General features: G+C 38.1%; 1 protein-coding gene across 6 annotated transcripts in view; it reads left to right on the forward strand.

Annotated features, from left to right (window-relative positions):
• WDR33 (WD repeat domain 33) overlaps positions 1 to 24,548 on the forward strand; it is a 68,519-nt gene that overhangs the window by 24,539 nt on the left and 19,432 nt on the right. The window contains exons 8-9 of one of the 6 annotated variants that reach the window (XM_033068600.1): positions 15,647 to 15,668; positions 16,513 to 18,728. The exons of 4 other annotated variants lie outside the window; for them this stretch is intronic. In XM_033068600.1, coding sequence (XP_032924491.1) covers positions 15,647 to 15,668; positions 16,513 to 16,630 — 140 coding nt within the window. In that variant the 3' untranslated portion in view covers positions 16,631 to 18,728. Of the gene's footprint in view, positions 1 to 10,268; positions 13,310 to 15,646; positions 15,669 to 16,512; positions 18,729 to 24,548 lie in introns of those variants that run through there. One more of the 6 variants, XM_033068601.1, reaches the window with a different exon arrangement.

The raw sequence follows: 24,548 nt of genomic DNA on the forward strand, positions 1-24,548 counted from the left end.
TTTGGTGGGTACAGCCTTCCAGTTGTGTAAATACTCATGCCAGTGCCATCCAGTTAGTCATCTGTAAATTAAAGTTTTGGTGCCACTGTGTCAAAAGGATTTTATATACATTTTTTAGATCAAATACAATGCTAGGAAATTATTTTTATTTCCTACTTTCATACATCATACAGCTATTCTGGATAATATTGATGCTGTGAAGTTGAAGGAGTTCTGCAATGTCCTTTAGGTCCAGTTTCACTTTACATGTTAAGATGTTCTTCAAGTTCTTAACAAAATTTTAAAAATCAAATGTAGCTATCAGTTTACAGTCAGCTGCATTAATTAAAAATATCAGCACTCACAGGCATATGTCAGTATATTGCTGTTCATAATGATTTTTCAACAAGAAATTAAGGAACATATTTTTAAAAACAGATTATAATGGTAAGGAATGTTTTTAAAGCAATTCTGTAGAGGGCATTAAAGTTATTGGGATAAACTTTGCTGGTATAAGAAAGGCAGAATTCCATAGGCTTATTGCAGGTGCTTCTGCTTGCTCTGGAGCAAACTAATGTTTATTCCTATTGTTCCTTGAAATGGTTCTACTAAAAGTGGCCTGAAGCAGCAATTCTAGACTTACCTTCTGAAGGGTATTGGAAAAACAGTGGAAGTGGTAAATTACCTAAGATGAATTCTCAAGGCTTTCCTGCAGTTCTTTCAGGCATTTTCCCAGTAATTTATCCTATGAATACATGGGCTGCATGAGATACACTAACTGTATCCACTTCCGTTTAATTCCTCAAAGTGAAGATAAACAGGACACCCTCCAGGGTTCTTCGTACCTTCTGGCAGAGGTTGACAGTCTCATTTCTTCAGTCTCCAAGTCCATTTTTAGTGGCCAGTTTTGCACTGTGTAATGTTGCTTTGGCTGTTGTTTGTACCACCATGGCTTTCCAGGGCACAGGAGGGAGAGTTTGGGCATTTTGTTAGCAACACATGCAGATTTGTCAGGCTCCTTTTTAGTACCCTAAAAGAATAAATAGGATTAAAATATTTTCTTCTTGGGGAAGCATCTTTAAATAATTCAGGTGAATCATCTTGGAAGAACTTGTAGGTGGAGGAAATAATGCCGTCATTGTTCCCACAGCCCAGGTACTGCCTGGCTTTTATCTTGAGACAGAGGTGCTGTAGTCCTGATTTTGTACCAGTTGCTTTTGCCTGTATGAATTTCTGTCATGATGGTAACAAGTGCACTTACTAAAATACACACGTAGGAAACGTTACTGATGTTAAAAAAAATATTCTTGTAAAAATAAGACATGGAAAACAGGCTGTAGTACAACAACATTTTGTTTTCATGACAATAATTTGTACCTCTGAAAGGTATTTCCAATAAAACACTCTCAGATCTTTTGTCTAAACTGTTGCAGTGAAGTTAATGCTGGGAACATTTCTGTAAGAACATACACATTGATAGGTTTTAATAATGCTAAAAACATCTAGTGCAAAACTGTATGCAGTGCAACATCCATGTCCCTTTATTCATATGAGAAATTATTGCTGTTACTGATTTTTGCTGGTGGCAGTGATGTTGTGGGTAGTGTGTCTGTACTGATGTATCCCTGAGAATATTTTGGGTAGGTCATTAATAAACACATGATTCCTTAATTATTTGCAGCAGGACATCTTGGGCTAGGAGACTACAAATAAATTTTGGATTCCTCAGTTCCCCTGTCCTTCCTTCTCCTTCCTTTCACAGTCACCCAGAATCCAGTAGAAATAAGTGCTTGGGAGGACTGTAATGTTTTCATTCTGAAGTGTAGATGAGTTCTCTATTCCCAGGATTTCAAAGGTTACCTGCCTTAAATAGGTCTTTTGGGGAGGATGACTGCACCCAGCTCTCTAAAGGACAGTACAAACCATGCTTTTTACAATACTTAGTGGATACATTTTTCTATTTTCTGTCTTTAAAATAGGGTGATTTCAGCCAGTGTGGTAGACTTGACAAAAGATTTGTCTTAACCTAATTAAAACAATTAAAGGCAATCAAGACTTCATTGCATTCTGCCTGGATTTGAAATGTGCAGTTTGTGACATTTAATTTTTAACTCTGTTACCTACAAAATAACACATTTGTGCCTGCAGAAGTCACAGCAGTTGTGGTAAACAGGCTTTTCATCTACTCACAGGTTCTGAATAAGTGTTTCCACCTCTATTCATACTGAAATAACTGAGGGATTTAGTCTTTCTTTCTCTTCAGTTTCTCGATCTGTATTAGCAAATAATGGACCATAAAGTCCCTTAAGCTGTTTGAATCTATTGTATGGTTTGTATTCTCTGCACTTTCTGCCTGAAAGGGAAACATCTCTTCAGTTTTATTCCTCAGTCAAACAGCAAATCCTGTACCTAATTTAGGCATGAGTTCCATAGGTAAAAGGAACCTGAGGACCAGAGCTACATCTTTAGTTTGTTCCCTCGCTTTTAAACTGCATTGTTATCCAACTCTTAGCCTTGAAGCAAGTAACTTAAAGCTGTTTCCTTTTTTTTGGAGTACAATCGAACTCGACGTTGGATAATATAAAAGAAAAAAGTCCTGACATTTCTGTTTCCAACTTTATTACCCTTATATAGGGTTTTTCTTTTTTTTTCCCCCCCCGGTCTCATCAAAGAGAGAAAAGTCAGCCAATTCCAGAAATGCATGTGTGTCAATACCATGTTTCTTGTAAGGAGACCTATTGTTTAAACTTTCACGGGTTTTTTTGTGGGGATTGCTTCTTTAGACTGTTGGGATTTCAGGTATATTTGAAACATCTACTCTACTGATGTATCCCTCCATGAATATTAGAAGGTTTTTACTCGGAACAGAAGCTTAGGATGAGATGACACCTGGCAGATACTGGCTCCAACCATATCAATCTAGAGAGGGCAAGTCCTTCAATTTTTGAACTTGAAAAGGTAATCTTGGAATTGGAATGCTGGTATTGGAGCAGCTCAATCTCCTCTTTGTTGGTGGGGTTTTTGTTTGCCGGCTGGTTTTGCAGGTCTCTGATCTTCATCAATCTTTGTTGCAAAAGCTGAGCTGGACTGGGGGAGGGAGCTAAATCAGTTGAGGAACAGCAAATGGCTGTGCTTTTCATGTGAATTAGGCACAGGAAGTGTTAAGGAATTTATGTTAATAGTGGATCTGTGAGAGTTGTTTTCCCTGCACAAACAGGATCACTTGCACAATCTGTGATGCAGGAGCTCTGTTGTTCTGCTGCTTATGTTATGCCAGAAATCCTACTGCTGCTCCTTTGATTTTTTTGTGCATGGTGGGCTCTTCATGATCTCATGCACTCTCCTCCTCTTAGTAGGAAATGTCTCTGCCTTTGTGAGATTAGAAGTTACAAATATCGTATACAGTTTCCTGCTTCATAAATGGAAGGTGTCATGTGGGTTTCTTGCTCCCACCTTACCATGTTCCCTGGAGATTCTTACTTTTTGCAAATGAGGCAGAGATGGGACTTCTTGTTGCTTTAGAAAGTGTGGTTTATTTTTCTAATCTTCTACAGAAGGTGTGAGTTCTTGTTACAGGTGTTGAGAGCATGGCTAGAAGTCACAAGACTTATGGTTGCAAGGTCTTTTAAGGATTTATTGACCAATAAAACACTGCCAACAAAGATATTTATGTTTCTAATCCTACACTAAGAAATTTTGTCTAATTACAATGTGACCTTTCTCAGCCAATCCTGTTCTGGCACACAGAGCTATTCTAAGGCTATTCTGTCACCCTTGTACCTACTTGAGTCTTTCTATATCTTAAACTCTGTAGCTAAACTTTACTCAACATGTCTCTGCTTTAAACTTTAAATCTACATTCTTGCCTCTAGCACCTAAGCTTGGAAGCTTTTCCCAAGGCCTCAGGTCAAATCCTGTGTTCTTTTCTAAACTTTGATTCACAGGCCCATCTTCTGAGAATTCCTTGCGTTTTGAATTCCAACAGTATCACACAACATGTATTTCCCTAGCATCCTTCTTTAGACTTTGTTCAGAGTTAAGTAGCACCAGGGACTTGGAGGGTGAATATTTAGACCCTTTCCTGAGCTTGTAACTAATCTCATTTACTGCTGCCTGTTAGGATGGTGGCTATAACCTACATTAGATGGGAAGAATCCCATTTCTTGCTGGAGGCTGCTCAAAAGTGTTCAGTGTCTTCTGGTAACTGAGCATTATTCCTGATAATGACTTTCAAGACTGAAGTGCATTGGTTTTCTCTGCTAGAGAAACTATTATAGGTAGGCTTTATTGAAATATCCACTTCTCTGTGTGATAGAAGTAAAATCCATCTGAGAGTTGAGACTACCCTGCTGTATTGACTTACATCAACTTTCTATTTGTGAAGTATTCTGGATTGAACAAAAATTTGGGGTTGATCCATTATGCTGAGGTGCTTGGTTTCTGTGATTAAAAGATGGTGATAAGGGGTGATAGCTTCAGGCTTTTGCTCTGCTTCCTAAAACAATTCCAGGAGAATTAGAGGATATTGAAGACTGCTCTTGGAGTTGGTTGCACCTGTTATGCCTAAGTTCATTTTGTAAGTAGTGTACAACATACTGTGTCTTAGAGTTCTGATCCTTATCTAGAACCTTGTTTTGAAAAATTAATAGGAAATGCATAGAATTCTCAAGGAACAGGTAAAAGAGATGAACCACAGCACTATGCTGTAAAAAAGTTATACTGCATGCTTCTGTCAAGGCTTTTCATGAGACAAGAATGAAGGGACACTGTGCAAGAAAGAGGTAATTTCAGATGCAACTTTGAAATGAAATATTTTCATCCCTTAGAATTGTCCTGAAGCTGAAAGTTATACTACTGCATTGAGCCCAAAGGCAAATTTTGCACTAATATTTGTAAACCATCTATTATGTTAAACATGGAATAATAATGAGAAACCTTAGTGCTTCCCAGGACAACCAACTCTCAGTGCTGCTGAAATACAGGATGATTCCATAAGAACTTTTCTTCATTGTTAGGATTTCTTGCCTCTGCTTCCTTTTGTTTGTCTGATGATTACAAGGGATAGATAAATACTGTACTAGGTGAAACCATTTTTTACAGGTTATTAGTTATAAGTACTTGAGGGATGAGAACTTCAGTACCATCAGTTGTGACTTAACATGGAATTAAAAATAATTGTGCACGATACTCTGTGTAGGGGTCAGGACCCACCTGCAGTGAGAGCCTCTGGTGGACCTGTGAGCTGTGTCCTTCAGCCCTACTCATGACTCTGGAGGAAGAAAAACACTCTGTGAGCAGATTGCACTGAGTGTGGTTGTTGAAAAGGAGGCAGGCTGGCTACCATTGAGGATGGTGGCCTCTGGGTATCCACTCATCAGCATTTGTCATAGCCAAAGTTCTCCACAAAAAAAAAATTACCTGGAATTAGCTTTAAGCCAGTCATGTTAGTAACTCTTCTCTGGTAAAGTCTTAGGTGGATGAATACTCAGAATTGGACACTTCCTTAATTAGATTTTTAATGGACTCTTTTCTTCTGACATACCATTTCCTCAGAGAGCACAGATAAAATAAAGCTCTTTTAGAATAAGTGGTGGAAGTCTTCAGAAAATAGAAAAACACAGCTCCTTACTGAAAATAATCCATCTCGGTCCTTAGAAACCTTCCTTACAGGCTTCTTGATGCCACTTGTATGAGTTAAACAAAACTCATTTATTTAACTTTTATCTTTTCATATCCTCCAGTTACTGTTCTAAAAGCTTTTGTGCATCTAGGTAAGGATACATTCTGCAAAGCATTTGGTATTTTCTTTGCATCATTTCTGTTCTTTTTACATTTAGCTCTGAGTGCTATTCTAGGTTTAGTAGTGAGACACTTGGCATCAAGTTTTATCATTTGAATGGTATCATAATCTCATATTTGAGATTACATGTTCCTGGGGACAGGCAGGCCCTGGGAGATGGGGAGAGAGCTAGCAGATGTTTTCTCTAAAATGCAGTGGCATTTTTTTCATGTCTTTCATAACTGCCTGACATTAACTTCCTCATGAGAAGGCTGATCCTGCTTGTGATGCATTGCATTTTTAGGAAGACACAGTCAAAATTTAAACTGGGAATTTGCTGAAATGGGATTGTATAGCAGACCAGGAGAAAAGGGATAAATAAGAATACTGAATGAATCTGTGAAGGGTGGCTGGAAATAAGAAGCATAGGAAATGTGAGGAAAGTGTGGAGGCTGTGTCAATATGAAAAAACTAACAACAGCTCATGTAAGGATTGAGAAAAACTGGTGACAGTGTGAGCGTGGAGATGAGAATGAGGTGTGGTGGAACTTGGCAAGTCACACTCCAGGCATTTTGTGAATAATTTGGGGCAACCTCAGTCACTGGATCAGCCACTGGAGAGGCAGGGGTTTTATGGCTAAGTGACACACATGGACACAAGTGGACAGTGTAGGATGTGCCAAGAGTGTATATATGCCAATCTGTGTGCTAATAATACCCCTAATATCTTTTACATTTTGTGTTCTGTGTCATGGCTTGTAGAGACTCAAGTTGATGAGTTGAAATAGCATTAGGAACATGCTTTGTGTTTGTTCTGGAGATGAACATGGAGTCAATCATAAAATGTGCTGAGTTGGAAGAGACCCTCAAGAATCATGGAGTCCAACTCTTTAGTCCTGGTCATGCCCAAAATTCACACTATTTGCCCAAGAGTATTGTCCAAACCCTTCTTGAACTCTGTCAGGCTTGGTGCTGTGAGCACTTCCTGACCAGTCTGTTCCAGTGTTCAGCTGTCCTCTGGGTGCAAAATATTCCTGGTATCCAACATCAGCCTGTCCTGACTCGGCTCTGGCTGTTCCTGCCACTGGTCATGAGAATGAAGAGATCAGTGTCTGCTCCTCCACTTCCCCTCACAAGGAAGCTGCAGTGAGGTCTCCTCAGTCTCTTCTAGGTTGAACAGATCAAGTGACCTCAGCTACTCCCCACATGGTTTCCCCTCCAAACCTTTCACAATCCTCATGACCTCCTTTGAACTCTAAAACTTCATGTTTTTCTTATCTCATGGTGCCCAGACCTGCCCCAAGCACTCGAGGTGAGGCTGCCCCAGGTCAGAGCAGAGCAGGACAATCCCCTGTGGGACAGTCCCCTGCCTTGAGTGGCTCCCTAGGGCATGGCTGTGCCCTCCTGGCTGCCAGGACACCACTGGCTCATATTCAGCTTGCCATCCATCAAGACCCCAGTGCCTTCCCACAGCTGCTGTGCAGCCTCTCATTCCCCAGTCCATGCACACAGCCAGGGTGGCCCTGTCCCCTGTCCCAGGTACAGAATCCAGCATTTGCCCTTGTTAAAGCTCCTGTGGTTGGTGACTGCCCAGCTTGGTGCTGTTTCAGTGGGGGATGGATGCCATCATTCTGACTGCACCTAGGAAAAGCTATCTCTGCCACCTGATTAAAATTCATGATCTTGTTTAGTAGTCCCTGTGAAGCAAAGTGCACTTCTTTTTTCTTTTTTGAAATTTTGTCAGTTTAGAGCTCTAAAACTGAAGTATCTAAAGTGGCTCCTCAGATCTGAGGTTAGCTCTGGTTCACTTCAGCTGGGAGTATGACCAAGGTACATGTGTGTGCTTCTGCAGAAAGAGGTTGAGTAGATTAAGCATGCAAGCATGTACACAAGACTTAGATTTTCAAAGTTCAGTGCCAGGACTTTCCAAGGGACTGATCCTTATCTCTCAGTGAAAATGCAAGTTGTCACTTAGTTTTGCTACTCACAGATAAGGCTTTTTGTTGAAAACAAAACACTTCTTGAGGGAAGACATTGCAGTTTTTACTGTATAAATGCAAATGTATAAAAAGTATAAATGTGTCTTGCAGGTAAAGTAACTGTCATGACATTTTTATATATTCATTTATTCATTTATAAAGGGAAGATTTTAAAGGGGGGATTTTTTTAAATTCAGAAGTATTGGGACTGTTTTAGCTGCAAAGAAGCACACCTGTAAGTATGACGAGTATTACTATACAGGAGAAATTGAAAACTTCTCAAAATATATTATAAAAAGTTTCACAGATGATGTTTGACAATTCTATCCCAGACAGTTTAGATTACTACTTGTAATTATTAACTCACTGGAAGCATCTGATATTTCTTGTTCTGCAAAACATTATTTTGGTACATTGCACAAGCCATCTAGTTCAATGCATCAGTTAGTTACTTATTTTTTATATACAATATTTTATTAATATTAATCCTATTGTGTATGCATTGTTTTTTCCCCACTGGAGATACGTAGTGAGAGCTGTTCCAGATGTAACTACAACCACATAGAGAAGTAGTTGTGTCATTGCAGTTTCATTTGCTGGTGTAGACAGGAGCTGCAAGTATTTTACTTACATTGTTAATGAAGACAGAAGGTGTTCTTCATCTGGTTTTGACCATTTATAGAAATTTTGTGTGAAACTCTTTGCTCACTAAAATTAATTTTTAAAGGGAGCTCACCATATATCAGTATAAGCCTGACCTGAAAAACTCAAAATTAATTATTACAGGACTAGAATAGGTACTTCTTCCAATTTACCAGGATTTTGGAGGGTAAACTTCAAATTTTCATTCAAAAGAGCTGAGGAATGTGTTACCTTAGCTGTTTAATATTGGGAAGAAAAATACCTCTTAGTAAAAAAATACCCCAGCTTTCTGGCTGGGGTATTATGTACATATGTACAATAGGTCTTTTTCTCTCCCTGTTTATTTAGAATGATGGAAAACATTAAAGTATTTTATTAAAATCTTATATTTTCATCACTTAAATTCTCTAAACAGAGTATCTGTAATACTGCTTTAATAACTGTAACTATCCTAGTTCTCAAAGGGTAAAATGAATTGATTAAAAAATTGGAGCTTAGAATCCTGTCTATTTATAAGCAACACAGTGCTGTATGCACTTGACCTTCTCTTTATAGCTGACTTCCTTCTCTTCAGGATACCCTTATTCAGCTTTATTTTTTTCTCTGTTTTAAGATTTGAGGAAGGAGTAGCTCTGATAAACATTTACAATCCTCAGAATTTGGATTGAAATAACATTCTTCCTTGCTTAACACAAAGCCTAGTGCTCCTTTTTCTTCAGAGGTTCAGGTTCTTTCTGGCTTTAGAAATAATCACTACCCTTAAGGATTAAAACAAATCTTTGGATTCAGTGAAGAGCTGATATTCCACCCCACTCTCCAACCTTCTGTGTCCCAAGATGGTTGATAAAGTAAAATATTCTCCTTTGAAAAGGAAATTTTCACCATTTTTTAGTATTTGGAGATATGTAGCACAAATTGATACAGAGATGGTATTTGTATATAATTTCCCACTTAAGTACAAGTTTAATGGAAATCTCCAGAAGTTAAAATTAATTCAAACTCATTGATATTCCACATTTGTTGCTATTAGAAAAAGAAGTATTAAAAGTTCTACAAAAAAAATAGTTTATCTCCTTTTCTCATGCAGTGGAAAATACATTTAAAAGGCCATTTTCACTGCAGAGATGTTCTCATGTTCAGGGACTTTTTTTTTTCACCTGCTCTCTTACTAGGGCAGTAGAAGAGTGTGAGAGCTCTGCCTGATTCTAGGGCTTGTGCAATCTCTGTCCTTGGAGATTTTCATACTGAACCTGGATAAATCCCTGAGTAACCTGGTCTGACTTCATAGCTTTGAGCAGCAGATTGAACAAGAAACTTCTGAGATTTCTTCCAGCCTGACTTACCCAGCAATCTTGGGGTACTGAATTATACTGAATCTCTCTGTTTTACCAAAACCAGTAAAAATCCTGCTGATGTAGGGTCCAGCTATCCACCAGAATATAAACACAAGGAACTAATCTTGAAAAGACAATCAAAAATTCTTCTATTTTTTAAAAATTATTTTTCTGGCAACTTTTAACATGCTCCATTTGGATTGGAAAGGTTTCTTTGAAGCTCCTGCTGATTATGTAGTAAGAGAGGTAAACCAATACCTGCAGAGATATATATATATATACACACATATACACACCATATAGATGCAATTGTTTTATTTGCATATGTAATTTTTATATTAACATCTGTAATGGTCCCAGTGGCACATTTTATCACCTTAATACTCGTTTGCTGCTTTCTTTTATGTTTCAAAATGATGCAGTCTTGAAAAAGACTGCAGGTTGTACTGTAAAGCTCTAAAACCCATGCACAATTAAATTTAAAGTGTTTGCTTTAAAAGAAAAAATAATAAGAAAAAAAAGTGATTTAGGGGGATGCTTTACTCCTTGGACTAGGGCAACCTAGGTTTGACTGTGTGCATCAGTGTTCCTGAAGCTGCATTACTCTAGATCAAATTCCCAGCTTCTCCAAAGATCTGTAAGTACACCTGCTGTGTTTACAAAAATAAGCCTTTATATCCAGGTGAAATGGATTTTAGACAATCTTTTTTGTTCCTTTTCTTTCAAGTAAGGGCTGGTCTGCAGAGTATATTTCACTGTTCATTCCCACACCTGTTCCAGGTCTTGACTGTAATAACTAAAACAAAACTGTTTGATTTCTGAGTTTAAGCATTTTAACAGAAGACTGCACATTACTAAATATTATTTTGAGACTGCAGTTATCTTAAAATCAATTTTAGAAGTTGCTTAGTCTTAAAACATGGAAAGTGTGGGCCAGATTTGTCTTGGTGTTTTTACTACAACTGAAATTAGAAAGGAGTAACCACACATTTTAAAATTTGTAGACAAAATTCTCCCATTTTAATTGTAATTAATCAAGAACAACTCCAGTTGCACATGGAAAATTCAATCTGGGCAACTATAAAGCATATTTCTGTATAGCATAGGTACTTCCAATTGTTAACAAGATGTCTCTGTTTTCTAAGGATTAACTGAGTGCAGCTTGATAGAGTTACTGTTCGTGCCTGGTCAAGAAGAATCCTGCCTTATCTTTGTCTGCCTTCTGTTCTTTCTTGCCCATGCATAATTCATAGGCAGAAATAGTGTTTTTAGTTAGACCAGCTGACACAGTGAGAGAAAAGAGGAGTGAGAGAAGAGAGGAGGGTTTTGTTGTTTGGTTTGGTTGGTTTTTTTTAAAGGCTACACCAGCCCTTCTTAAGGACACAGAAACTTGCTTATTTTAGGCCAGCTCATGTAGATGGGTAATAAGACGCATTTTCCCTGGAGATCGTGCTTTATGCTCTTAAATCTTTAAGCAACAACTCTTTGTTGCTTCCCTTAACAGGAACTGAAACACCTACTTAAAATGACTGTAAAAGGTTTCTTCTCTTTAGCAATACATACATTCTTAAAAGCATTATTCTTTTCTGTCTTGGCAGAATTTAGGCCATAGGAATATTGATAATATTGATGAATATGGATTACTCTTGATTGCCATCCTTCTTTTGGAAGTCCCTGTTCTCCAGAAACTTAGAAGTGAGCACATAGTGTTACAATTACATATGTAAAAACTAAATTCAATGAGACAGCTCTTTTATTACATTTAATTACTCTGCAATTATTCTTTGGAGTTCTTTGGGCAAAGGTAGGTTTTGTTTCACACTGCTCATAGTTTGTCAGGAATATCCCTTGTTTCTAAAGAAATGAAGAACAAAAAGATTATTCCAATCAGCTACACAAGCATGTTGGAGGTGTCATTTCTGTAGTACATACTGCATTTGCTGGCAGCTTTAAACAGGGCTTTTCTAAAAATGCAACCAAGAATTTCTGTGCTTGTATTAATTTAGAATTCTGTGGTCACATAAAACTGGGGCAGTGGAGGCTTTAAATAGCAGGTGCACTCCTGCCAGCCATATTTGGAGGGATGCAGCCACCCCTTCCTGGCTGCAAAACACGTCCTGCTTGCTCAGAGGCTTTGCACACGCTGCCTGATGCTCTCCCACTGCCATTTGCTTTTCCCTGCATCACAGAATTCTTCAAAGATTATCCAGTCTTTGTCCTAAAGAGCACTTGGTGTGGGTGTTTCAGTCTGCAGTTTCACCACAAGGATGTCTGTTCCTAGTCAGCTTGGCTAGAAGTACTGGCAGTTAATCTGTGTTTTGCACAGTGGTTGAAGCTGCACAGCTCTGTCTCAGCTATCATCACTTCCACAGGTGCAGCAAATCACAGTAATTCACTGAAATTCAAAGAAGGTTCTAAGTCATGGGGGTTTATTCCACAAAAGTGACTTACTGGGTAGTGCACAGGTTGTTCTTAACCCACTGCACAGTATTTATTTACCAAATTAATGACTTGTCCCAACAGAATGTTGGTACTTGAATAAGTTGGGTTTTTTTAAACTTTTTTGTAAGATGGAATAATTTACTTGATAAGTAAGTTTACTCACTTCAACTTATTTTGCAAGTAAGGAACAGGCATGAAACAATTCTTCTGAGAAATACTTGGCAGCAGCAATTATCACAAGTATCTAACAAGCATAGTTCATTATTGGGATATGAAAGGGAACAGTGTGGGGAATTTAAATGAGAACCGAATTTGACATGAAGTGCCATGTTGAAAATCGTAGAAATTAATATTGCATTTATTAGACATGAAGAGTATTCAGAATGTTTTTCCTGATGTATCTGCTCCTTGCACAGAAAGGATTGAGCTTAGGAGTGAGGAGTAATTAAATTTTCAGTTTGTTACAGTCCATGCCTCTTGGTTGCCAGTTGCATCTGCAGGGCTGGGAGTGGTCACCTGGCTGGGTCAGGTGATGTGTTCTGCTCACCAGATGTTTTGTCCTAATTCTAGTTCGAATCAGCCTGAACAAATTGCCTGCTAGTGAAAAATGATAAATTGCACTAATAATTCTGAAAATCTCTCTCCCTCCAAAAAAAAAAAAAAAAAAAGTTCACACAGGAGCAGAAAAGTCTTTGATAGATAATCAGGCTATGTAACTTTTATAGAACAAAAACTTCTGTAAAGGTTTACTCATCTGTACATGGAAGCAGGAATATTTACTGCTGCTTTGCCACAGAGTGTGTGTGATGCAGACTGCAGAACTAACTCCCCAGTGGTCTCTGTGAGAGGTGCAGAGATCAAGGGCACAGCCCTGGTGCTGTCTCGAGGAGATCAGGGCACTGCTGCTCTGGAGTGATCCAAGCCCAGTCTCCAGCAGGTGAAGCTCCTGTTTTACAGCCAGGTGTTGCTGTGCCTCTCCCCAGTGTAGTGCTTATTGCAGCTGCTCATGTACATGACACACTGACTCTTGCAGATAATTCACATGGGAGTGTGGATTCCAAAAACAGATCAGCCTAATGAAGGTGTATTCTGTGTACTAAAATGATAACTGTATTTTATTTGCACTGAAAATAAACTGTTGACATGGGATTATACCTGTTAAAGCTTCTTTTTTTTTTTGTTAACTTTTTTGAGTTAAAAATGAACTTTACTCCCCAACAGAGTTACTGTGTTACCAGAAATATTAAAAAATCAGAATGTAAATTTGGCAGTACTGTTACCTTGCATCATTTTGCCAACAAATATATTTGGGTTTTTTCAGTTTCACTGGATCTCAGTGGATTATTTCAGTAGCAATGACATGCTCTTACCTAGTCTATCTTAAACAGAAATTATACCATCTTCTCTCATGAGAGTCGTCTTTCTTTGGTCTGTGTTTATGAGAATATATATGGAAATTTATGTGTGCAAGCGAAGAGGTGACTTTTCTGCCTCCCCCACAAACTGATTCATTTAATCAGTAATTTTATTTTACGGATTTCTAAAGTCCAACTTACTGGAAGATAAATCCTGCATTTTCACATTTCTCAGCTTAGCTCCAGACATCACACAGAGCACTGTAAAGGTGTTTTATTTGAAGAGCACAGCTCAGTTCCACTCCAGGCCAGGAGAGCAGCCTCATCCTGGCCATGACCTCTCTCCCCCTCATTATTTTTGTGCTTAACCTACTTCCTTCCTTCTGCCTGTTACTTCCCAAATGTGTGCCATCTTCCCAAGAGCACTTGCTTTTAGCTGTCTCCCGTCTCTGGAGCTTCATAAATGGGCCCAGTTCATTGTGGTTATGGGAACTGGTTTGTGCATTTCTGACACTGGAAAGATATTTTCTATTTTCTTTCTTTTGATGTGTGTAAGATGAAAAAATTTAAAAGCTGCTACAGAAAGCACTGAGAGAAATTTAAAGATTCCTTAGGAAAAAGCTTCTTTCTGAATCACATTGTCCCAGTAAACACTTGCTCTCTTTTACCTTTAATTTTAAATTGATAATATAGTTGGTGTTTTCCTTTGGTAGTTTGAGCCACATTTTTTGCACAGCTTCAGATGATATGAAGGTTATCAGGTATCTTTTGTGGTGCTGGTTTTGTATAACAAAAGCTCCAAAATCCAGGCAATAAAAGCCCCAGAGTTAACTTGTTAATATTTTCAAGTTGTATTTCCAGAATGGTGATAGTTAAAATCTGTGATATTAATATTCCTCCTGTTGTGCTCATCCAGTATCAAAGAAGACTGAGTTAAAATGCTGTGAGCAAGATCTTTGTTTCAGAAAACCTGAAAAGTTTCTTTTTTTCTCAGTGTTGCTGAAGAGATGATCCAACTTCTATTTCTGTTGTGTGCACTTACAAATAGATGGACATTCTCTCTTGGATTCTTTTGTCCAAGTCATTTGATTTTTTTATGTATTCTGTAGAATTTTGGCTCTATGTATTGTCTAGAATTTTTCAGAATTTTTTTTAAAGTTTTTCTAAAGCTCTACAATAGTTTTAGTTCAAAAGGTATGTCAGACTAACTTATTTTTCCTCTGATTTTTAACTAACAAAGTTTCTGTTTATGTAATTGGAAAATTTTCATTTTGAAATATTGGACAATGTATCTGGTGCTAACATGGAGGGCTGTGCAATAACAGCCAGGAGCTGTTGGTGTAGCATTAGAACTGAATATTTTTCTGCTTCTGAGGAGTAATTCTCCTTTTCTAATCAACATTTTTTCCTATGGAAGTTCTGATTACCTCAGGAGAACACTGCAGTTACAGTCACAGTAGGCTTTTAGGATTCTTTCCTACCAAATTCTGCATCATTTCTTTCTCTTATTTTGGGAATTTGTAACATGCTGCTGGGTACATGTCCCTGTAGATTCAAATGCAAATTCAGTAATAACCTCCATCACCGAGGGGAACCATATTCCTGTCTTGGCTGATGTTTTTACTCCTTTGAGGCTGGCAGTGAGAAAATCTAACTGGTAGTGATTTCCAGAAGCACAGGGTTGAAGAGGTATTTACTCTGTCCATAGCCTGATGTGGTGGGATGTGTTTGGTTCCTGTATCCTCTGTTCTGCTCTTGGAAGAACAGTCTCTTCATATGTTTTCATAGGAAAGCTGTGTCACACCTGATCTTTTTTACATGAAGAACTAATAGCAGCAATTTTTTTCCCCTGCACTTTAAAAATTGCATTTTTCTTGTTTTGTTCACATCTGCATGTCACATGAGGAAATGAATCTGAGCACAGGATTTTTCACAAATTGTTGCCAGCACTTTTGTTTGGAAACTCACTTAAACTGGTGGTAGCCCCCTTTGCCTTTCTCCTCATGGCCATATATGTGATCTTTACATATTCTCCATAGTTTTCCCCCTGGTTTTGATATATCTGAATTATTTAAGTATTATTTGGATTGTTTTATCCCATTTCTTCCTGTTGACATCTCTCCCTTTCTTTGTTAGGTTTTATTGCACAAAATCCCTGGTAAGTTTTGAACACCATATTTTGCCCTGTCTCTCTGTTAAGTCATATGTGAAGAGCTTTATTTTAGATCCATTTATTTGCTTGTAGAATATAAAATGATACATGGGGATGCATGGAATTTTAGAGAGTTTCCTAGATATTTGTACATCCACACTGCAAAACAGTTGTTTAATAAGGGACTTCTTTTCAGAATTTAAACAGAAATAAAAAATACTTGCATTTCTCTACTAAATTAAGAACTGTGGTGCTATTTTTAAACCTGAAAGTGGAGAAGATTTTCTTAAATTTCAGAATTATTAGGTGGAAGGAAATAGGACTGGGAGTGTAGTAGTGATATAGGAAAGTCAGGAAAATAAGTGGAAATAAAAGCACTGATGGTGCAGAAAGTTGAGGTAAGACTGCAAACATTCCTTGTTTCTGTCTCTCACCTGACCTCGTCTCTGATGCTTAAAATTTCAAATGAAGGCTTTCTCCCTCTTAGGTTTCTGTAACATTATTCAAATCATTGTTTGTGTCCTGCATTTCAATTACACTTTTTCACTGAGATTGTTATTTTTTGAATTTTGCTGTGGTTTTTTCTCATTAGCCCCAAGATCACAGCTAAATTGGACATGACTGTATAATTCTGTGATATTACATGTGATAATTACATGCCAAATTTTTTTCTGTTTCAGTTTGGTATTCTGTGGTATTCTGTTCTCTGGGTGGGTTTCCGTCCCCATTTTTTTTCGGCCCTTTTTTATTTCAGTTGTTTAAAAATTGGCCCCTTCTGCTTGAGCTGAGAATTCGGTCTGCTCAGAAAGAGCAGTGCTTTGTAACTCAGTGCTCTGCTTTCTGCCAGCAGTTTATTTCAGACCTGCTGCTTCCCAGTTTGCTCAGCCTTGGTGGCATTGCAAAATGCAAAGAGCAAATTGAATGGCCTTTATCTTCATATCTCTTCTTGGATCTGTCACACTTGCTAATTGGATTACTGACTGACACACATCTTTTCCTGCTGTCTGTGTAAAGTTTGATAATCTTTCTGTCAGCCCCCTCACCTCACCCTGGGCCTGCTGCTGTTCAAGTACTACTGGGAGTATTGTCAGTTGTGCAGTGTTTGCCCTGCAGCCAAAGAAAATAATTCTCCTAGCTTCTGTGTACCTAAACTCAGTATTTCTTTGCTTGACATTATAGTGGGCTCATAATTATGAGATGTTTTGTAACGGTAAACTGACTGTCAGAAATAGATTGTGAGTGTTTTCTGGCTGGCAAGAATTAAAATAGCTTTCCTGCAAAAGTGCTGTCCCTTAAAGTGAGCACCTGGCTGGACAAGTGTTCATCTGGGTCTGGCCGGATGATCATGGCTGTCTTTAATTTACTTGACTGACAGTTGACAGTGCTTCTCTCAAAGGGATGTTGAAAAGGAAGGAAGCTGCCCTGTCATCTTAACCATGAAAACACGTTGGAAGTATTCTTCCAGTTAAAGAGTATCAAGGTGACTGAAAGATCTTGATGATCCTTCTGTGTTGGGTGATTTTAGTAAAAGACTTCCTGTAACCTCTTTTACGGAGATACACAGTACTTTTCTTAGTTTTTTGCATCTTGCTGAGAGAGTTCTCTGGTCATGTGGGCTACACAGGGGTTTGAAACTTGAATTAAGCTCTAATCCAGGTATTTGGGCTGTTCTTTTCTCTTGCAATAGCCGTTATCACCAGCAGAACTCAAATGAGCATCCAGCAGGATGTTAAAGCAAATAATTACTAGATTACTCAGCTTTTCTGGAAGTCTTTGTTCTCTTCCCAGAGCTGGGAGCTGAGTATTCTGGTTTTATCACTTGGTACCTTGACTGAAATTTTGGTCAAAGCAGAGAGCTAGATGCAAGGAGGTACTAACCTCTAAAGTGCCTTGATTTCCTTCCTCTCCCCTCTGTTAATTAAATTGGCAGTCTGGATTTTAGGATGCACCACAGTTTCTTTATTAGCTTCAAGTTAATTTCAAAATACATCTAAAGTGATACTGTGGTTTTGATGTTCTTTGTTTGCATTACTTACTGTAGTTTCAGTAAAATTATCAAACTTTGCTTAATGGTGTCACACAGGTGTAACAGTTAAAGGCTTGGCAGAAGTGTGCTGGAGCAAAGGCTGGCCATTTTGACTCCCTGTTGGCAGGAAGTAACCTCACCATTTTCAGGAAGTAGAGACCAGAACTAGTTTCTTAGTGTGTGTTTAGTAAACCCCACTGAAGCTACTCCAGGTTCACTTCCTCTTAAAATCACATCAGCTCCTGGAAGCTTGGCTTCAGGCACCACTTTTTAACTCATGCCTCACTTCCTTCTTGATTCATAAAATACAAGTGTGTGTTCCAACTTTGACATGTCACTGTGAGGCTTCAAATTATTTGATATTCTAATCAAATTAATTTTTTCTAGTTTGGCTTCTTGTAAGTTGATGGTCCAGGCTATAGGCAGACTCCAAAACACTTGTTTGGTTCATGTTTGGAGGACTTGACTGGGAATGTTTTTATGTGAAAAATTTTTGGTCTATTTTTACAAAACAATATGCTGCCCAGCAATTTGATTAAAATAAAGCCACAAATCTGTGGAAACTGCAGACTCATGATTGACAAAATAATTTAATTTCTCATGTACTAAGTTCATGCTTTTTCTGGCCTCGAAGGACCACACATTGTTCCGCTCTTGGGCTTAGCTGTCCTGGTCCCTGCTCTGTTTTCCCCTGTTCTGTTTTCCCCTGCTCTGTTTTTCCCTGCTCTGTGCCATGCTATTCCATGAGCTCAGTCCTGTCTGTGGCTCCAGACAGACAACACTCCTTAGAGGCAGTGCAAGTTTTGTCAGAGCAGTGACTAGGGCCAGGTACTTTAAGGAAGGTGCCAAAAAACAAGCAGTAGAAAACTGTGGGACACTCTTACTGAGGGAGTGGGGGTTGGCTCCTGGCAGATGTTGATATTATGAAGCATGAGAGATTTTCTTACAAGTGCTGTTCTTTTTTAATGTTTCTTGTATGGTATTTTTCTTATCATTACATGTAAATGCCCTTGTAAATAAATATTTTCTGTCAATGAAAAGCAAGTGTGTTGCTGCTTTCAAAGTAGGCTGGCTAATTTTTTAACAGAAAAGAACATCTAGTCCCAGCTACTTTACAGGTAATGTAACCAGCAAAAAAAAAAAAAAAAATTATTCCCCCTTTTGGAATAAAAAAACCTCCCTTTTAATTCTCTAATAAGTACATACAAAGAAATCATAAATAATATGCTGTGATAATTTTAGTAGATAAGTATGCCTGAGTGCCAAGTAGAATCCAGTCTGTTTCATAAATAATTGAACTGTGAGGGAAACCTGTCTTGGTCCTTGAATTCATCTGCATTTCTGCTAAGCACTCACATTTCTATTTGGAATAAGAAGGTGTTGGAAGTTTTAATGTAGCATATCTTTTCTTTTGACACTTTCTGCCCTTTTTTCCCTGGTATTTCTCCTGAGCTAGCTCTGAGCTCTCTAATGGCTTTTTTTGAAAGATCAGTAATGACTTTTTAAGTAGAAATAATGACTGCTGTATTGCAGTAAAGCATTGTGCTGCATCTAAAGCATCATTACATAGGTGATCTCTGTGACAGAGCTGCTCTTAATGATATAAATAGGGCATTAAGTGCATAAAATTGGTGGTAAATTAAAATACTGGATGCTAAATTAGTGACATTTTAGTAATATTTTTACATACTAAAATCACTTATTGATAATTATCTGTGGTCAATCTAGATATGACTTAACTGTGTCTTATGATTAGAAATTGTGAAACATGCATATTTAACTGGTTTGGGTTTTTTTTTTTTCTTTTTTTTTTCTTTTTTTTTTTTCAGTTCTCACAAAGAGAATGTTAAACAGCTCTTGACATGCTACAGATGCTGGTCATAGTCAGACTTGTTTTGTCCTGATGTTTTGCAGCATAAATAACCTGATTAGGTGTAGGTAGTGATAAAATTAAAAAATAAGTTCAGGAATTAGAAAAAAGAAAATATATCTAAAAGAAAAGGTATCTTTAAAGTGTTTGTAAACTCTAGCATGAACATACTCAATTATTAAAAAGCATGGACCTGACACCACAGATCTAAACCAGCAAGCATCTTCAGCTGTGTGATTTTTGGTTCTGTTGAGAACAATTCATTTCAGCTTTGGGAGTTGCTCACCTTCAGCAAATTGAAGAATTTAAACAATCCCACTGAGTTTAACATGTGCATACCTAAAAAACTTAACTCTTCATGACCAGTTCCCAGGTACACTGGAACACAGCTGCTTTTCTTCCCCTTGCTGTAAGGAAGCCCTTACAGATGTTTTTTGTCACTGAATTTCCACAGCTGTAAAGAATTGAGATCACCACTTGCCTTTACTGGCAATTACCTGTACTATAACAACTTTTAGTCATTATTCTGTATACAGAGCATTTACCAAACTGTGCAAACACACAGTTAGCATTAAATATATTTTTTTGCCAGTTCATTAGGGTTTTGTAGAATTCAAACTCTTCACTGATTGGTATAAATTTGGGATGAGCACATACAAAGTCTAAATTCATTTATGGAAACACTGATTACCTGTTCGGGGTAATCTTGGGGAAAATAATTTGTTTGCCCACACCTGTTTCATTAGTGTGCAGTGATTATTATTGTTTCTTAACCTCATGATTACACAGATGATTAACTGTCCTGTTACAAGAGATTTGTCTGGGAAAAAATTGCGATTATAGAAGTGTAAAAAAAGAAAATAATTTGTAAATTTTTAAACGAAGATGAATTATGTCCCTTTCTGTTGCTGAATTAGTGGAATAGTAAGGACCTAGAAGACATCCCCTGTAGGTAGATTAAAACTACCAGTGTCTGCTAGATAACAGAACTAGGGTAGAGCTAGAAGAGAGCTAGACTGAGCAAGCAAAGGACAGTAAAACTTGTGCTTGTTGTACAGAAGTCTGAAAGTATGGTGGGAGGCATTATTCTTAATCCAGTGCAGACTGAAAGGAGCTTTTCCCTTAATTTATTACGCACCAAGCTCCCACATTATGCTAAAAAGCACAAGGTGGCTTGTGCATCTGTAGGGGGAGGGTTTCTATGGTATTATATATATTCATTTTTATATATATTATATATTAATTCTTGTAGTGAAGAGGAAGTGCAAGAGCTCCTAGGACACCTCTTGGATGAGGACAGTTCACTTGATAGGGCAAAGAACACTAAATTACTGGAATTAAATATAAACCTACTCTTATGCTAACCTAATCAGTGGGACCAAAGCAGTATCCAAGTTCTTTTAGGTGTGAGGTATTGAGTCCCTAACTGAGCTGTTCATGGAAGCAGGGAATTTCTGGGGAGTGGGTAACTGCCAGGTGACATTTTAAAAGCCTTTCATAAAAATGGAGCAGGCAGAATAATCCAATTTGCCTAATAGGCTGGAAGCAAATAGTAAATTTAAATGGAATTATGTAGAAAACTTAGAATTCCTTTCTGCTAACACTGTTTCCATTATCTTTGACTGGCAGGTCTCTTTCCTTTCTTCCTTGCCCTCTCTTTTTTGGGAGTGGAGAACCTTAGCTTGGTTGTTGTAAGATCTAATGGTTCTCTGCAGATCCCTTGGAAATAATCCAGTGCAAAGGTCCTGCTCTTTGAGAGGTGTGGTGTTTTTTTGGGGAAACAGTACAGGAAGTGAATGTCACAGTGTGGTGGTGACAAAAAGGCTTCAATCTGACCAGGCTGGGTGGGGGACAGAGAACTCTGTTTACTCCCCATTTAGAACAGCATAAAAAATACAAACAAATAGAATTCTAAATGAGAAACACTATCATTGCAGTTAAAGAATTGTTAATTCTTAAAAACATAATAGGTAAAATAGTTATAAACACCCATTTTCGTTGGCATGTGGGTATTAAAGTGAAGATGCTTTAAGACTGGCATCTTAGTATGTGTGTATACATTCACATAATTGCTGAGAAGGATCTAGAAATTTTCCAGTATCATCTGTAAAATTCTCTTTGAATTTATGTGCATTCAGAATGGAGCACATCCCATGGGGAAAGAATACAAAACAGAAAAGTTAAGCTACAGCAATAAACCTGATTTATCTGTGATTGCTATACACAGTTGCATTATAAAATATATGGATATTTTATAGACTGTAATATAGAGACAGTGATTCAAACCAACTTTTTTTACACTGTAAGCTATATTCAGATAGTCATAAATGCAGAAATTAGTGTGAGGAGGGAAAAAAAGCATGTCTTTGATTTATGTGTACTTTTCAGACTTCTGACATACTTGATTTGGTCAAATACCATGACACGTAATCTAATTATAGCTTGTTATGTCTTTCACTGACCAGGATTTCTGTTCAGTGTCTTTTAAAGAGCAACCCTTCAAAGAAATTGGCTAGAAGTACTAACAAACAGTATTTTAATTAAGAGGATTGTGACTAAGGGCACTCAAAACATTCTTTTTGCATGTGAAAGGTAATAGCAGGGAGCTACTTTTCTCTCTGAGCTTTTTCAAGGTGCTACATGTGCCTTTGTTTTTCTGCAAATTTTTTTAATAGCTGGAAAGAGTTGTAGTAAGTAAAACCAACAAGTGTTAGTAGATAGGTTTGTGCTCAGGCATTCACTCATGATTTTAAATGAGTTGGTTTTCTCAAAAATCTTTGCCTTCAGTCTTTCATTTTGGTTGCTTTTATGTGCCTTCCATTGCCACAACTCCTACACAATTCACACATTGCAATTCATTTATCCTTAAAGCATCCCTGTAAGAGACAGGGAGTTGATAATAAGGTTTGTGCAAAGGAGCAGGAGTTGTTCAGAGAGGAATTTTCACCCTGGAGCTTGCAGCAGAGAGGCAGATACGTGTGTGTGACTGCTGAAATTACTGAGCAATTTCTGTTGTCAGCCAGCAGGGAATGTAAACTGCAGAGATTTGCATGAATTAAGGTTTTCTGAGCTTGGTGTTTGGGGCCAAGGGGGTTTTGTACCAGAGGAGAGGCTGCTTCCCAACACTAAGAACTGAAAACAACTGTGAAATAAAATCTGTGAGGTGGCTTTTTCTCTGGAATGTTATTTTAAATGTATTTTCTGCATCATGTGTCTCATTACAGATAATAGTGTGTGCATCTCTCAGCAGAAAGAAGGAAAAGCAATATACAACGTCAATTGCTTCAATTTTAAAAGAAATTAAGAAAGGTCTGATTAGATGATGCTATTCAGTTATTTTGGTTATGTAAATGTTCTGAGTTAGTTCATCCCTAGTGAATAGTTTATTTAAAGCATAGTTGTTGTAGGAAAAAATTTGTTTTCTCTTGAGAAAGCTTCATTGCATTAGGAACCTAAAGCTAAGTGTGTGATGATCCCATTTCTGCAGAGCTGAGATGGCTCTGTTCTGGGCAGGATACATCACTTTTAGATTACAAAGGAGGGTCCCAGTTTGCCCCTCTGCTGCCATAAGCCAGAGCACACTGGTGGACAGAATGCTTTCTGCAGGAAATGCCTATTACCTGTTTAATCATACAAAGATTATAACAATTGTGTTTTTAAATATAAGTTTCTTCTAATCCTCATGAACAGTATTAATGTGCTGATAGCCAAAAACCTTTTGATAAGTACCCAATAGTTTATCTGCTCTGGTAACAAGTTCTAAGTGTGCTGGCATCTTCCCCTGCCTGTCAGCCCAGTGCTCTGTCACAGCCTCTCCCTTTGGAAGACTTTGGAAGGGTGGGTGCTTCACTTGCTCTGTTTCATTCTGAAGCCTGCCTGTTCTAAGCCTTACTTTTCTCAGGATACATATTTGTGTTTGGGCTGGCTTAACTCAAGAAGAGCCTAAACCAGGGTCTTGCACAGGATGAGCTGTCACCAGAGATGGCCTTTCACCAGCATCACTTGTTTTTTGGATGCAGTCTTTTCCATCAGACATGGTTAGCCCTGTGTCTCCCTGTGCTTTTCCATTGCCAATTGTCTTTATTCCAGGAGCAGCAATGCTAATGGCACTCCAATCCATGCAGATTTTTATGGTTTTGCTGGACTTTATTTCATATATCTATGATGGTACTCAAGCATTCTAGCCTGAGCACATTTTCATACAGTTCAGCCAAGTATTAACTTTAATGGAGTGGTTTTCTGTAAGGGCCTTGAATTAAAATCTCCTCTCTTTCCCTGGGGACTGCATGATAGCAACTACCTAGAGAATATCCTTAGCTGGAAATCTGCAGGCATGGATTCCCCTCCCCTGTGGAGGAGGAACACTTTCTCCCTTACTCCTGTCTGAATTGTTGCTTCCAAATAAACACTGGGAAGCAAGATTTGTTCATTATTCAGCTTCATGTTTTAGTCAAGAGATTTGGTCATGGCAAATGCATACAGATGGTGCCTGTCATTTCTTTCTGCATTAGAAAAGCCAGAGAGAAAGGAGACACTACATCTCAGAGTGCCTCTGTTGGCAGCCCAGACCACCAGAGAACACTGATGGTCTTGGCAGCTTGAGGATCTTGCTGTTCCCTGACACCCCACATATTCCAAAGACAATTCTGCCTGCTGTGGCTGGAAAGGAGTTGGGTTCCTTCATCTGTATTGTCAGTCAGTTCTTCTAGTTGTTCCCATATACTTGCCAAGGCTGGATTCATTTCTTCTTTGATCAGGAACCTCTTCCCTATCTGTCCTTTCCTCCAGAGAAGAGGAAAGTTGCACTCACTTGAGAGTGTGCTCTATATGTTATCAATTGCTTCTGTTTGAAGATACAAGTATATTCCTTATTCTGATGGCAAAAGATTTTTGCATTTTATATATTTTTCATATATTCATAGCTCTGTAGACTCTAATTGTGTAGTTATATAGTTCCTTAACTAGCATTCAGTACTTTTCCAGTACTTTG

Source organism: Catharus ustulatus, chromosome 10, assembly GCF_009819885.2.
Source record: "Catharus ustulatus isolate bCatUst1 chromosome 10, bCatUst1.pri.v2, whole genome shotgun sequence".
NCBI classification, from domain to species: Eukaryota; Metazoa; Chordata; class Aves; order Passeriformes; family Turdidae; genus Catharus; species Catharus ustulatus.